At 34.4% G+C, this 15622-nt stretch overlaps 1 protein-coding gene across 11 annotated transcripts in view; it reads left to right on the top strand.

Annotated features, from left to right (window-relative positions):
- Positions 1-15622, top strand: part of sdt (MAGUK p55 family member stardust) — a 140553-nt gene that overhangs the window by 115684 nt on the left and 9247 nt on the right. For all 11 annotated transcript variants that reach the window (XR_013005004.1, XR_013005005.1, XR_013005006.1 and 8 more), the window contains one exon: positions 12042-12329. Coding sequence is in view for 8 of the 11 variants with exons in the window: in XM_076399578.1 (XP_076255693.1) it covers positions 12042-12329 (288 nt within the window). In the remaining 3 variants the exon portion in view is untranslated. The remainder of the gene's footprint in view (positions 1-12041; positions 12330-15622) is intronic.

The following is a 15622-nucleotide window of genomic DNA, read 5'->3' on the forward strand; positions in this document are numbered from 1 at the left end:
CATCACGGGAGAATGCAAAAAACCCAAAGGAACAAAAGCGAAATGTGCGAATTGCAATGAAGCGCATCCAGCAAGCTACAGAGGATGCGTAGTTGCGAAAACATTCCAAGAGAGAAGAAATAAAATCAGTCAGGCTAAAGAGCAAAAAACAGTGACTCAAAATAAACAACCAAAAATGTACAACGAAATCAACGATGAAATGACCTATGCTCAAAGCATAAACCAAACCGCTCAAAAAGAAACAAAAAAAGAAGACGTTACAACCAACGAACTGCTATTGAAACTTATAGCAAAGCTGGACAACCAGGAAAAGATTATTGAATCGTTTTCTGAAAGATTACTTAAACTCGAAAACAATAGGGCGGTGGCCTCAAGAACTAAAAATGGCAAGTAAAGACATCCGCATCGCAATTTGGAATGCTAATGGGATTCAGAAACATCACGCTGACCTACAAGTATTCCTAGAATTGCAAAAAATAGATATTTGCTTAATATCTGAAACCCATTTGACAAAGGAATCCTTTATTAAATTTAGAGGATATTACTTTTACCACACCATTCATCCAGCTAACACAGCAAGAGGAGGAAGTGCAATAATAATAAAAAATAATATATGCCATCATCAAGAACCCGGACTCAGTTTAGCAGAAAATCAGGTAACGGCAGTAACTGTTATATCTAGCAAATACAGGGTTACATTAGCTTCCATATATAGCCCTCCAAGATACAACCAAAAAAAAGAAAATTACTTGAATGTTCTAAACAACCTAGGAGAAAAATTTATAATCGGTGGTGATTTCAATGCTAAAAATACAAGATGGGGATCTAGAATGACGACAACTAAAGGTAATGAATTACATAAAGCAGCTGCTGAGCTAGGGTGCAGTTACATGTCGACAGGAAAACCAACTTATTGGCCTACCGATCCAGAGAAAACTCCAGACCTGTTAGACTTCTTTATAGCTAGAAACATAACCACTAACTACATGGAAGTTGAAGAAAATTTTGACTTAAGTTCAGATCACTCACCTGTGATTTTGACGCTGAGTGAAAACATTATAAGAAAACAACAAAATCCAACATTAACCAACAAGAGGACAGACTGGGAAGGATTTGTTGAAGAAATAAACAATCGAATTCAACTAAATGTTCCCCTTAAGACAGAAGACCAATTAAATTATGAAACCGAAAAATTCGTTGCAGACATCCAACAGGCTGCTTGGAATAACACTCCAGAAATTAAAACTTCAACCAAAGGAATAAATTACCCGAAAGAAATCAAGGAAATGGTAGCTGAAAAACGAAAACTACGGAAAAAATGGCAGCAAAATAGAACACCTGAAAATAAGAATATCTTAAACAACATAACACAAAGGTTGAAGAGGGAAATTTTGGAAATTAAAAACAATTCCATAAATAACTATCTACGAAATTTAACAGATGACAAGAACACAGACTACTCGCTCTGGAAAGCCACTAAATACCTAAAACGATCCTGTCTACATAGTCCTCCGATAAGAAACATGCATGGAAGTTGGGCACGCAGCAACCTGGAGAAAGCAGAAGCATTCGCTGACCATTTAGAGAAAACTTTCAAACCAAACGAAAGTGAAATTGAACATACTTTACCGGACATAGACGGCGAAAATTCGACAATTCAATTAACAACTCCGAAAGAAGTCACCAACGTTATTAAAACTAACATCAAGCCAAATAAATCACCAGGCTATGATTTAATAACAGGGCAATTGCTGCACAATCTGCCAAGAAAGGGTATTATAAAGCTCACTAACTTAATCAATGCAGCATTTCGACTGAAATATGTCCCAGACGTTTGGAAAATGGCTGAAATAATAATGGTTCCAAAACCTGGAAAATCACCAAATGATATAAAAGCTTATCGACCTATCTCACTGTTACCGATGATAGCTAAGGTATTTGAAAAGCTCCTCTTGAAAAGATTAAAACCAATTATAGAGAGAAAAAACCTAATACCAACACACCAGTTTGGGTTTATTACCAAACATTCAACGATTGATCAAGTGCATAGAATAACAGATGTTATTGAAAAAGCCTATGAAGATAATAAAGTATGCTCAGCTGTATTCTTAGATGTAGCACAAGCTTTCGACAAGGTATGGCACAAAGGCCTCGTCCATAAGCTACAGAAAATATTACCGAAGCAACACACCGAACTATTAAAATCTTACATCACAGCCAGAATGTTTAGAGTGAAACAAGAGGAAGCTTACTCTACAATAAAAGAAGCTAAAGCAGGTGTACCACAAGGAAGTGTACTGGGGCCAATTCTGTACCTACTTTATACATGTGATATACCACAAATCGAAAACATTACAATGGCTACATTTGCTGATGATACTGCTATTCTTGCTGTCGGAAACAATAGCGAAGAAGCAACCCGAAAACTACAACAGGCTACTGACGCTATAAATAAATGGACCCAAATCTGGAAAATACAAATTAACCAAAACAAATCTGTGCATGTTCAATTCACCTATAAACAGGCCGCGCTTACACCATTGACCATAAACCACACTGTCATACCATACAGCAATAATGCTAAGTATCTCGGAATGACACTTGATGCAAAACTACGGTGGAAGGAACATGTCAAAAAGAAAAGAAAAGAACTTGAGTTAAAATATAGAAAAATGTATTGGCTAATTGGAAGAAAATCTCAATTAACTATACATAATAAATTACTTCTATATAAACAAATATTAAAACCTATATGGACATACGGAATACAATTATGGGGATGTTCCGCAAAAAGCAACATAAATCTAATACAAGTTTTCCAGAACAAAGTCCTAAGAAGCATCGTAGGTGCACCCAGATATTACCGGACCATTTATTTACATCGAGATCTTCAGATACCGACTGTCAATCAAGAAATTAAAAGAATTGCAAAGAGACATGAGGAGAGACTTCACTCTCATGTTAATTTCGAAGTATTACAACTCTTGGACAACACCAAAACCGGACGCAGACTCAAAAGGACCAAACCATTTGAACTTGTGTAGTGTGTTGTAGTGTAGTGCAGTGAGGTGCATTAGAAAAAACTCAAAGTGTTAAAACAATTATTATTATGTTAGAGACTATGTAGGACTGATGAGTCCTATTAGATATATACCTAGATTTAAGCTATTATAAGGACAAATTGTAGGTTAGTCGGCAACGACTAGTAACAATGTATATAATTATAAAAAAAAAAAAAAAAAAAAAAAAAATCAGACGCTAAAGAGTTTCGTGAACTTACCTTTTCGTCTAGGAAGCAAATACGCGTTAAGAAATCCACCAACAAAATGTTAGCGTCAGTTTCTTTGAAGTCTTTAATATCTGTATTTGAATATCTTTAGAGTGTTAAAGGAGTGAGATTGGTCCCGAAAACTTATATGTTATTCGGTTTAGAAAAGATCATATTCCTTCAAAATAACAGATTTGCTTTCACAGATCAAAAAATTGTTACAGGCCTTCGGAAAAGTACGGCGTCTTTTTGCGAATTTTGCTTAAGATATCTTTAAACTTGCACAAAAAATACATAATTTAAATTTATATTTCGCACAATATAATACGAAATGTAATATCTGACAAATTACAACCTGTTGCCACCTCCACTGCACACAATGTCAACTAATTTGTGATCATTTGTATAATTTCTGTTCTATATTCCATTACAGATGAATGAAATTTCCTTTAAAATAGGGAATTTTACCTAGAGATGACAACTATGTGCATTGCTGAAATGTTCTTAAAACTAGACATGATTCACAAGGAAATCTACAGTTTTTTTGTAAGAAATTACAATTATTTAAATTTGTAGCCCCTTACACACCATAAGAAAGAAACATCTCTTCTTGCCTTTAATACTAACAGTCTTGACTATAGTTATACAATATAATAAAACATCCAATGCACGTCATCAAAACGGTTTGTGATCTCTAATTATTATAACTAATTGTAGATTTAGAGAGTTTTGTAGATATTTGACAGCAAGATCTACCAGCACAAGAATCGAATTTTAATAAACTGATTCGGTTACATGTTCCTACGCATTAGACAGTAAATAAATAAAAATAAATAAATTTAAAATACTGTGATTTTTTGGCAATATATTCGACGTAATCTATGACGTGTGATGGCTGTTTTATTGGAACGACTAAATAACTGATTTATTTGATAATTCCAAAACGAAAGAGAAGAACGATCACTGTTCAAAGCAGACAGTGGTAACAATGGCAAAACTTTAAAATACTTTTTAAAACATCAGTGGCTAAATATAGTTTCAACAGATATTTAAAGAATCTTTACTGACCTTGACTGTTTTTTAGTACCATTCTTATTCATTGAGTATATAAAAAGCATTTATAATGTCATTTGTGCAGAAAGAGAAGAATTTTATTAGGTTTAAACTGTAAAAACAACAAATAGTTCAGTTATATGGCATATATACACGACAGGTGCACTCTATGACAGATGTGAGAAAATATGTGACATATTATAACATATTATTCTAGGTGATTTAATAATTTTAACGTTCCTTAAAAAATCAGCATTTTTTCTTATGATTTGAAACATGTTAGAAGTACAATTTATGATACGATATAATAAGTATATCCGAAAGTAAATATTAAGAAAGCAAAGAGAGTACATTAAAAAGAGGGCCTACACCACCTGTTGTTAAACATTATATTACATATGAATGATATGAAAGGAAAGTTGTAAAATTAAAGTGAATATATCAAGAGAAGAAAGGAGAGTAACTTAGAAAATGATTTTCTTCGTCCATTTTTTAAAAGCATAGATAGAATAGTCATAAAATTACCTATTTGTCGCATAAAACTGATACAATTTTAGTTTTTAAAAATGAAAATTAAATTGACAGAAAAAAATGACATATGTATGACAGAAAAGACATGATATAGAAGTGATAAAACTAAATTTTGTCAAAATTATAGTAAATATTAAGAAAAATATCAAATTAACTGCTAAAAACGATTTTGCCTGGTGTATTTAAATTTAAAAGAAATACTACACAGAAGTCATAAAATGACATGCATAGGACAGAATATGTATGAAATAAAAGTGATAAATTTATACTCTATGATAAATTATATTCTAATGAAAGTATTAGGGAAACTATTAAAAAACTTAAACTAGACGATTTTACCTGATATATGTATTAATAGTAAATGAAATATGACAGAAGTCATAAATTGACATACATCTGACAGAATACATACGATATAAAACTGATAAAACTCTATTTCGGTAAAATAAAAGCAAATACTAATTAAACTAACGAATTAATTTAAAAAGTACAATTTTACTTGATCTGTTTACTGAAACACACATTTTTCCCGTTCGACAGGTCGTTTTTATTTCTGTTGAAATATTTCCAACAAGCTGTTAACCGGAGCTCCATTGAATTGTTAATGCAACAGAGAAGAAGTTGATTACTCGGGCGGCATTTATCAGCGGAAAATCGTCAAACTTCGTATATTGCCAGCAACTTTGACAGCTTAGGGACACGATACGAATTTATAGCTCACTCATAAATTAGGGTGGATCCGCCTCGTTAATATTATTCAATTAAATTGCCAACCGATTTAATTGACTGCTAGTTATTTGCTAAAGTCGATGTTTTGTTTATGAGTCGCGATTTAAATAACAAACAACAATATCGTTTAATGAATGTTTAAACAAAAATGTTTTGAAAACGCCCTGGGGTGACGGTCAAGAATGTTATACAGGTGACATTCAGTTGAAATTATACTTGTATCGGGCCGTTCAATAAGTTTTTTCGTTAGATAAGAAATGCACGATTTTATGGTTCAAATGTTTTGGAATATATGGCATTTAGTCTCTAGTACACTATTTTGAACCTTCAAGAAAACTCCAAAAGTGCCCCTAGTTATGGGTACATATCAGAGTCAGAAATCAGAGGAACCTAAATATGGCGAGTAGGGTGAACGTTGCTTGATAAAAGTTAGATTAAAAGCTTACAATAATAATATTGTTTTTTATTTTTTTATAACATCTTTATTAGATACGCTTAGTACAATCTTAATTTATAATTAATTTATTACTACTTTTCCTATGTACTTGGATTAATTAACAAGCAAGACGAGTGCGAGAAAATACATCAGTATGTATTCCTCAATTATAAAATTATAATTATTTATTAATTATTAACTTATAGCTATAGTTTACACTAATAGTACACACTAAATGTTCACACAAGTTCGTATGGTTTTGTTCGTTTCAATCTCCTGACAACCTGCGCGCTGTACAGCAGTTGTATTGCTTCCACGTTAGTATGATTTAGTAATCTTCTTTCGTGTTTCAAGGCGAAATCCTGCACAACTTCGCAAATCCATTTGATTTCCATAGCGATAGGCATTGGTAATCAATCGAAGAACCTTGTTTTGACAGCGCTGTATGACTAACTGATTTGAATTTTTAGTGCAAAACCATATTTGCACCCCATAGGTCCTAATTGGCTTTATAATTGTATTATAGACCAACCTCTTTGATTTTAGATCAAGTTGAGAGTATCTTTCGACTAACCAGTATAGTTATTTTATTTTGGTTCTAATGTGTTTTGCTTTTTGTCTAACGTGATGCTACAATAATAATATGAGTTTATGGCTTTGATATTTTGAAAGTTTTGAAAGTGATCGACGAACAAACATTGTGTTTTGAATGAATTTTGATACTAAATCCTGATGGTAGTCCATAATCTAATCAATAGGGACAAAACTGTGCCCAAGTCGCTAAAATTATCCATTGTGTTGGTAATTCTGATAATGCTAAATTCAGTATACGAGGGGAACTATTTATATTTCCGGAATTCGCAACACTGTCCATCTGACGGTTCCATCGTAAAATTTGACACTTTTTGACGCTATTTGTTTATTTTATATCTAGTTGAATGTTTCGTCTCGGCAAAAAAAAGAACTGAATCGTGAACATTTTCTTGCGATGATTTTTTACGATTTTCGACGTGGATTATCACAACAAGAGTGCATCAATCAACTTAATTTGACTTTTGGCGATGAAGCTCCATGAAAAACCACCGTGTATCGCTGGTTTAGTGAATTCAATCGTGGTCGTAGTTCGCTGTCTGACGAGTTTCGTGAAGATCGTCCAAAATCGGCTGTTGTGCCAGAAAACATCGATGCTGCTTGCGAAATGAGTAAGCAAGATCGTCATGTCACCTATTGTGAGATCGAGGCATCCCTAAACATTAGTTCCACCAGCATATATGCGATTTTACATGAACACTTAGCTGTGCGAAAGTTATGTTCGCGTTGGATTTCACACAATTTGACAATCGCTGAAAAAAAAGGATCGTGTCAATTGGTGCAAAGAAATGCTTAAGATATTCAATCTCGGTGCTTCGAAAGACGTTTATAAAACCGTGACAGGTGACGAATCATGGATATATTTGTGTGAGCCTGAAGGTAAGAAGGCAGGTATGGGTGTTTCAAGATGAACGAAATCCAACACAAATTTTTCGCGTACGAAGCACTGCAAGAAAATGGTGACCTGTTTCTTCGGGAAAACTAGTCATATTGCAACAGTGTCTCTCTCTAGAGGATTGTAGAACAGTAAACTCTGATTGGTACACAACCATTTGTTTGTCAGAAGTCTTCGGTGAAATAAAGAAAACAAACAAGAGACGCTAGATTGTTCTTCATCATGACGATGTGAGCTCTCACACATCGGCTCAAACAAGAGACTATTTGAGCACTCAGAACATCGAATTGATGGATCATCCATCGTACAGCCCTAATTTGGTACCCAATGACTTCTTTTTGTTCCCATCAGTGAAGAATAAACTGTGTGGGCAACAACTTTCAACGCCCGAAGAAGCGTACAAAAATCATGTTTTGAAGACACCTCATTCGGAATGGAATAAATGCTTTGAAAATTGGTTTAAGCGTATGCAAAAGTGTATCGATCATGGTGGCTAGTACTTTGAAAAATAATAAAAATATATTCGCAACTATTTGTTTTTTTTTCCTGTTCCCGAAATATAAATAATGAGCCTCGTAAGGTTTTTAAACAATTTGAGTGTTTATCAAGCCTCTCTTGCTACCCTTAGAAATCTTATTTCCACCTTAATTGTTCCTGTTCAGATTCAGTGTTTAAGATAACATATATTGATCTCTAACCTTTAGACTTAAGGATCCAGTAGTTCTTTTAAACCCACCATGCTCTTGGTGAGAGCTGTCTCTTTTACATATTCATATGCACAAATGGACTTCTAGAACGGTTTCAGTATATGTACAGCATAAATTAGGATACATATTGTAAATCCCTTAAAATGAATTCATAAGTTTTTGTAATATTCTATCCCAACTTTCTGAACTCTAATTTGGCGTGACTCTTTTGAGGGCTAGACTCATTCTGAACATTTTTAACCCTACTAGTATGGTTATTCAATATAAATTCGTTCTGTCCAGATAAAATGTCAAAAATAAATGTCGCCCCCAAGACTGGACATGAAGTATATGTTTCCCAGAAACGAATCATCAAATAGTGACTGCGGAAAGTTACACCGACCATTTGATTAAAAAGAATGAGGAAATTGAAGACAAAGAACGTTCTGGTAGACCGAAAAAGTTTAAAGATGCGAAACTGTAAGATTAATTGGGTGAAGACCTAACCCAAACTCAAAACCAATTAGCAGAAGCGTTAAATGTGGTCCATGAATGATTAGCGACCGATTACGAGCAACAGGGAAAATACAAAAGCTGGGAAGATTGTGACACCCATCAATTGAATGACGGGCATATGGAAAATCGAAAAATCGTCCGTGAAATGCTGCTTCAAAGGTATAATCGGAAGTCATTTCTGAATCGAATAGTGATGAGTGATGAAAAGTTTAGAAAGAGTTAACCAAAAAATCATGGTTATCACATGTCGAAGCCGGCTGATCGACTCCAAGGCCAAATCGTTTTGGTCGCAAGACAATGCTCCGTGTTTGGTAGGACCTGCCTGGCTACACGATAACACGCCGTATCATAAAGCAAAACCAATCAAGGAAGCGTTAAAAGCACTTGGATGGGACATATTATCGCAGCTGCCGTACTATACAGACCTTGCCTCGTCCGACTATCAGCTATTCGCATTAATGGGACACGCGCTTGCAGAACAGCACTTCGCCAATTTCGAAGCAGTTAGAAAATGTCTCGGTGAAAGCTTTTGGTCAAAGGATAAACAGTTTTTTCGGGATGGCATCCATAAATTGCCTGAAAGATGGGCAAGATATATAGAATCAATCATTGTCAGTCAATCAAAACTAGTATTGATCTTCTGATATACCTGGTATACCCCTAATTACGTTCATAACTACGGTACATCATATTAAATATGAACGAGGCGACTTGATAGCATCGCATATGCATTTCATTGTTTCCTCATGAATATATTTATTGGCGTATCGAATCTTTTCAACGTCCGGAACGTATGGCGGAAAAATCCAAACAGAAATCAAAAGCTACTCGAAGGTATACCGCGCATATCGCGCCGCGGTGCACATAGCGAATATGACTCGGTGTCTCGTTTAGACTCGCTACTTATTTATTCCACAGAAATATTCCGAGGCGTTCGGAATGCACGGTGGCCAAGACGTATAGAAATTGTAGGTTACATTAGATATTCTCCACGCGCCTCCATATATAGACAGGCGGTGAATATTCATAATCGTTATCCTGTCCGATTTACGCCAATAAAAACACATTTTTACCCTTTCGCTTTTCAATTATTTCTCGGAATGCGCACAGTCATCTTTCTGACTTGGTTATCCATATTCATTTGATCTTTTTCAAATATCCGATGCTCTTTGTTATTTTTTTTTGTACAATTAGGTGTCATGGGAATAAGCACCAAGTTGTCTTTATTATTTTAAAACGTTACAAAGTATCAAATTTTCGCATTAGACCATAACACGTTTAAGATGATGTCAAGTGACGACAGACAGATAAATCATAGCAACAGATAAAACTAATAAAAGTAATAATATAGAAGCAGATAAAGAGTTAAATATATTATTACCAGTTGTAACCGATGAACTTACAACTTGTCTCTAAAGTGACTCAACACTAGGTACTTATTTAGAAAGACCCATTGACCCTTACTTATTATCTAATAATATAAAAGTTAGTAACACTTTTCGATGTTTTTACCATTTAGTACATTTTATTTCATTACTCTGTGTCAGCATCTTAGTTCAGTATGGTGTTAACATGGGGGTGGGGCCTCCTTTCTTGTTGTGAATCTCTTAATTTCTTCTATCAAAGTCGGGTAAGTAAGGTCTCGGTATGAGTAATTGTTTCGATAGTATCTGAGTACGTTCACAATAATTCTCAGGAATTTATTATGTTGATGTTATTTCTCGCAGAACATCGCCATAACTGATTTCCATACGTTCATATAAGTTTGTATAGTTTGTATCTGCTTGTACAGCAGTAACTTATTATGTATTTTTTTATTAATTACATCTTACATTAGATATGCTTAGTACAATCTTAATTTACAAATTAATTTATTACTACTGTTGTACTTGCATTAATTAAATAAAACAAGCAAGCGCGTTGTTCCAGCTTCCACGTGCTGTGATTTAGCAACCTTAGTTCATGTTTACAGCCAAGTCTAGAATCACTTACACGTATACCTATTTGATTCCGAGGACATCGTGCAGCTCTTCGTTGGTTACGTAGCGATAAGCATCGGTAATGAATTGGTTTGATGTTTTAGTACAACTCCATATTTGCACTCCATAGGTCCAAATTAGCTTTATGATTGACCGATAAACCGATCTCTCTATTTTTAGGTCAAGTTGAGAGTAATTTCCGACTGACCAGTGCAGTTGCTCGATTTTGAGTCTGATCTGCTCTGCTTTTTTTACCATGGATAATTTCCGATCCGATTTTATCCGATTTATTGGATAAAGAGGTATCTAGCTGATTTTACTTGAGGAATGGGACATCCATCAAGTTATATAATTCAGTTGTCTAGTTTATTCTTCGCTATTGTCTCTATTACCAAGTATCGCAGATGTATGATATAAAGTATGATCAGCAAACATTTTCTACTTGTGGTCGCATATATAGAGAAGGTAACCAACAACCTGTTGAGAATGAACAAAGATTGAAAGAAAATTAAAAATTTAAAGACAAAACTTTTTTATTTTCAATTTCTTCGATTCTTTTGTAAGACGTGTTGATTATAAATAGAGATAAAATTAATGTATAACATATAACAAACTGTCCTGATTCGGACATGTCTTTAATATGTTATTATATATATATATATATATATATATATATATATATATATATATATATGTTTTTGAAAAATATCGATATGTTTTTAGATATCGATATTTTTCTCGGTGCCCGACACCCCTACTTGAACCATGTTTTAAATGTTTTTATTTGTTTTTCCTAGTATATAGAATTTTGCTCTAATTTTATATAAAGAGTAAATAGTATATTTTTTAAGTAAGCAAAAAAAGACTTAGATAAGGAAAACAAATTACTGTAAGCAGAAATGATGCCAAACTTGTATTTTTTAAATATGTTGTAGATCGCCGAGATATATTTTCGTTGTTACGTTTATAAGTAATTTGGAAGGTACTGCACCACCTGCTGCGTTTGTCCCATTATATCCCCGTCTTTCATTCGTGTTATCGTTGCTTTTTAATGGAAGCTACCCCTCGTAAAATTATGTTGATTTAGACGGAACCATAGAGCAATAAATCCATTTTAAATCAATTTAGATTCCTAGGTTTTGTTTATTTTTACTGTTACTGTCTTTTTTAACGCAGTCTCTAACATAGTGACCGGTAATAGTGGTTCAACAAAGAGACTGAGCGGTGAAAATGACAACTAAGTGTATTTTATATTATTTCAAAGATATTTTAACTTATTACTTGGAGTTAAGGAAATGTAATGCGTTCGTTATTATGTTCTGTGTTTCACTGACGTAACTGTGTGTTTTAATTGCAGCTTACGGTGACTTGGTGGCTGCGGTGCAACGGCTGCAGCTTCAGTTGAAGAAGACGTCGGCCGGATCGGGAATCTCCGGTTTGGAAGGTCGGATAGCCGCCATTCAGTCCCTGCTATTGTCTCCGCAGTTCGGCAGGGCGCTGGCCATCCACAACAAGATCCAGGCCGTGCGATCGAAAACTGCTGCTAGGCCTCAGCCCATCGCTCAGAACGCTCTCAGAGATGCGCAGGACGCCTTGGGGAGCTCGCAGAGCGCCTACGCAGTAGAGTTGGCTACATTGCTGACTGGTATGTATACTGTTTGTTACTATACTGTTTGTTATTTTTGTTTCTTTTTTGTAATTATTTCTGCTCCAATTTTCAATTGAAAAGTCCCGGGTTAGTATAGTAAAACACATTTTTTTGGCAAAATTATTATTTTTTTATTCAACATAATTCCCTTCAAGGGTGATACCCTGATTATAGCGACCCTCCAACTATTCGATAGCATTTTTGTCCTTTGCTTCAAAATAGGCCTCAGTTTCGTCGATCACCCATTCATTCGATAAAAATGTCTTCCCAGCGAGCATTCTTTTGAGATCTGAGAACAGGAAATAGTCGCTGGGGGCCAGATCTGGAGAATGCGGTCGATTAGGAAGCAATTCGAAGCCCAATTCATGGATTTTTGACACGGTGCATTGTCTTGGTGAAGCAGCACTTTATTTTTCTTCAAATGCGGCCGTTTTTCGGCGATTTCGTCCAAACGGTCTAATAATGCCATGTAATCATCAAGGTAGTCAATAAAAATTATTACATGCGCGTTTTTGCTTCAACTGTATTTTTTCCCTTCAAAAAGCAATATTTTACTAACACGCGAAATTCTTTTTTATGCATTTTTTTTTCACAATAACAAAAGTTGCTTCACTTAAAATGCTATAATTCACAAACTAATAATTCCACAGCTACAAAATTCATACACGCATCTTTTGATGGTTAAGGCTAACTAAAAAACATATGGATTTAATTCTAGTAGCGCCATCTCTGTGTCATGCCGGGGACTTTTCAATTGACCTGTTATAGGACGATAGGAGGAGACGTCTTTTTTCCGGGTTTAAGAATCATAATGAGTTAAGCCACTTTCTAAGTGCTGCGAAAGCAATTAACTCTTAACATGGCATTCAATATAAATCTTATTAACTTGATGTACTTTTCTGAGAGCTCCTTATTCCTTATTAATGTTCTTATAACTAGACACAAAAGTTTTAAACGTATTGTCTCCAAAATTAAAAACAATTAACAACATAATTTGATTTTAGTTATATCGTATAGTATTGTTTAAAAGAAAACGTGCTCGCTGTAGTTATTATTGAATAAGTGTCATAAATTGTCGTATATATTAAATGCGTTTTAAGGATCGTTAGCGAGACATTTTTATTACGATATCATCATGAAATGACTTTAAAATATCTATTCATACCTTTTTTTTATTGCTTATTAGTACGATGCAAATCTATCAACTGTCTTTTTATGGAAAAGTGTCGTAATACCAACGGTCTGAAAGGTTAAAATAAAAATACGATCCTACGTGCATAACTCACCTATCATATTGCTATTATGGTCGTATTAGATGTGTGAAAAAGTAATCCACATTTTTAACGTTTGACTAAAACTTATTAGGTTCCTCCACAAAAACATTCATTGGTATATTCACCATTATAAGGGATACGTTTTAAATTATTATTGTGCATTACTGTGGCAACATATGCAGACGATACAGCAATCTTAGCATCCCATGAAGATCCAGTCACAGCATCAATAAACCTACAAACCCACCTGGAGCAAATACAATTATGGTTGAAGACATGGCGTATTAAAGCCAATGAATCAAAATCCACGCATATAACGTTTACCCTGCGTAGAAGAACATGTCCACTAGTAAATATCAATCATCGTCAACTCCCCCAAGCAGAGCATGTTAAATATCTTAGTATGCATTTAGATCGACGCCTAACCTGGAAGAAGCACATACTCTCTAAACGGAAACAACTAGGACGAAAATTATATCAAATGTATTGGCTCATTGGGCGCAAATCCAAGTTATCATTAGATAACAAGGTATTGCTGTATGAGTCTATACTCAAGCCCATTTGGACATATGGAATTCAACTATGGGGTACCGCTAGCAAATCTAATATATCCATCATTCAACGGTTCCAAAATAAGGTGTTGCGTGCCATTGTTGATGCTCCGTACTATATTTCAAATAAAGTGATACAACGCGATATTCCTCTAGAACCTATAACGAGTGTAATCCAACGTGTTTGTGTGAAGTACTTCGAAAGAGTGTCAGTGCATCCCAATGTACTCGCTAATCAGCTAAATATGCGACGTGATAGTAAAGTGCGTAGACTAAAACGTTTAACACCACCTGATCTGATTACTGGACATATGTAAAGTTTAGAATAAGCATTAGAATAAGACTAATTAATTAAGATAATATTTTATACAGAAGATTGCTTAATGAAGTGATTTTCTACATGCCATGTATATATAATAGACATAAGAAATACTTATTGCCAATAGGGCAGATTGTGGACTCACGAAGAGTAATAAAAAAAAATTATTGTGCATTATTATAGATTATCTAGTCGTCAGCTTCATAAGCTTCTTATGGTTGCTATAAAACGACAAGTAAATATATAATAAGTAATAACTATTCAATTAGCAAAACTTAGATTTAACTGTTGAATTAATTTATTAATAAAATAGAAAACACAAGAATAATTATACTTGAAAACAAATTCAATTTCAGGAAAATGTCGTTTTGATGTGGTTCAGTTTTTAGACTTCTAATTAGAGTTAAGATACATTTAGACTATATGGTGGGTACGGATACATATACGACACTGTTGTCAATTAAATAACATATAGTTTAAAGACACCAGACTGATCTTTATTAATGATGCGCCTTGTTAAAGAAGTTGTATGCGTCTTGGTTTGATCCAGGCAGATCCATGACTAGTTGATTTGAATTTTTAGCGCAACCCCATAGGTCCCAAATTGGCTTTATAGTTGTATTATAGATCAACCTCTTTGATTTTAGATCAAGTTGAGAGTATCTTCCGACTAACCAGTATAGTTGTTTTATTTTGGTTCTAATGTGTTTTGCTTTTTGTCTAACGTGATGTTTCCAATTCAATCTACCGTCAAAATGGATTCCAAGGTATTTAGCTGATTCTGCTTGAGGAATCGGGAATCCATTGAGTGATATAATTAAGTTTTTGTTATATCGCCGCAATGCAAAATGAACGTGGACAGATTTGGAGCTATTAAGTTGAATTTTACAATCTTTCGTCAGAGATATATCTTTTGCCCTAATAATTGTGTCGTCAGCAAAGGTTCCAAGTAGTCTTTCTTTTGTTGTTGGAATGTCAGCAGTGTAGAACAGATACAAGAGAGGTCCTCAGGCGCTACGTTGTGGAACTCCAGCCAAAATGGTTTTAAATGTCGAGAACGCCATTTCGTGCGATACTCTAAATTTTCTTCCGAAAAGATATGACTCCAGCAATTGACAATAGTTCCGCGGTAACAATTTGCTCATC

This window comes from Rhynchophorus ferrugineus, unplaced genomic scaffold (assembly GCF_030347505.1).
Source record: "Rhynchophorus ferrugineus isolate W39M unplaced genomic scaffold, kcgeb_rfMv2 rfM3, whole genome shotgun sequence".
Lineage (NCBI taxonomy): Eukaryota > Metazoa > Arthropoda > Insecta > Coleoptera > Curculionidae > Rhynchophorus > Rhynchophorus ferrugineus.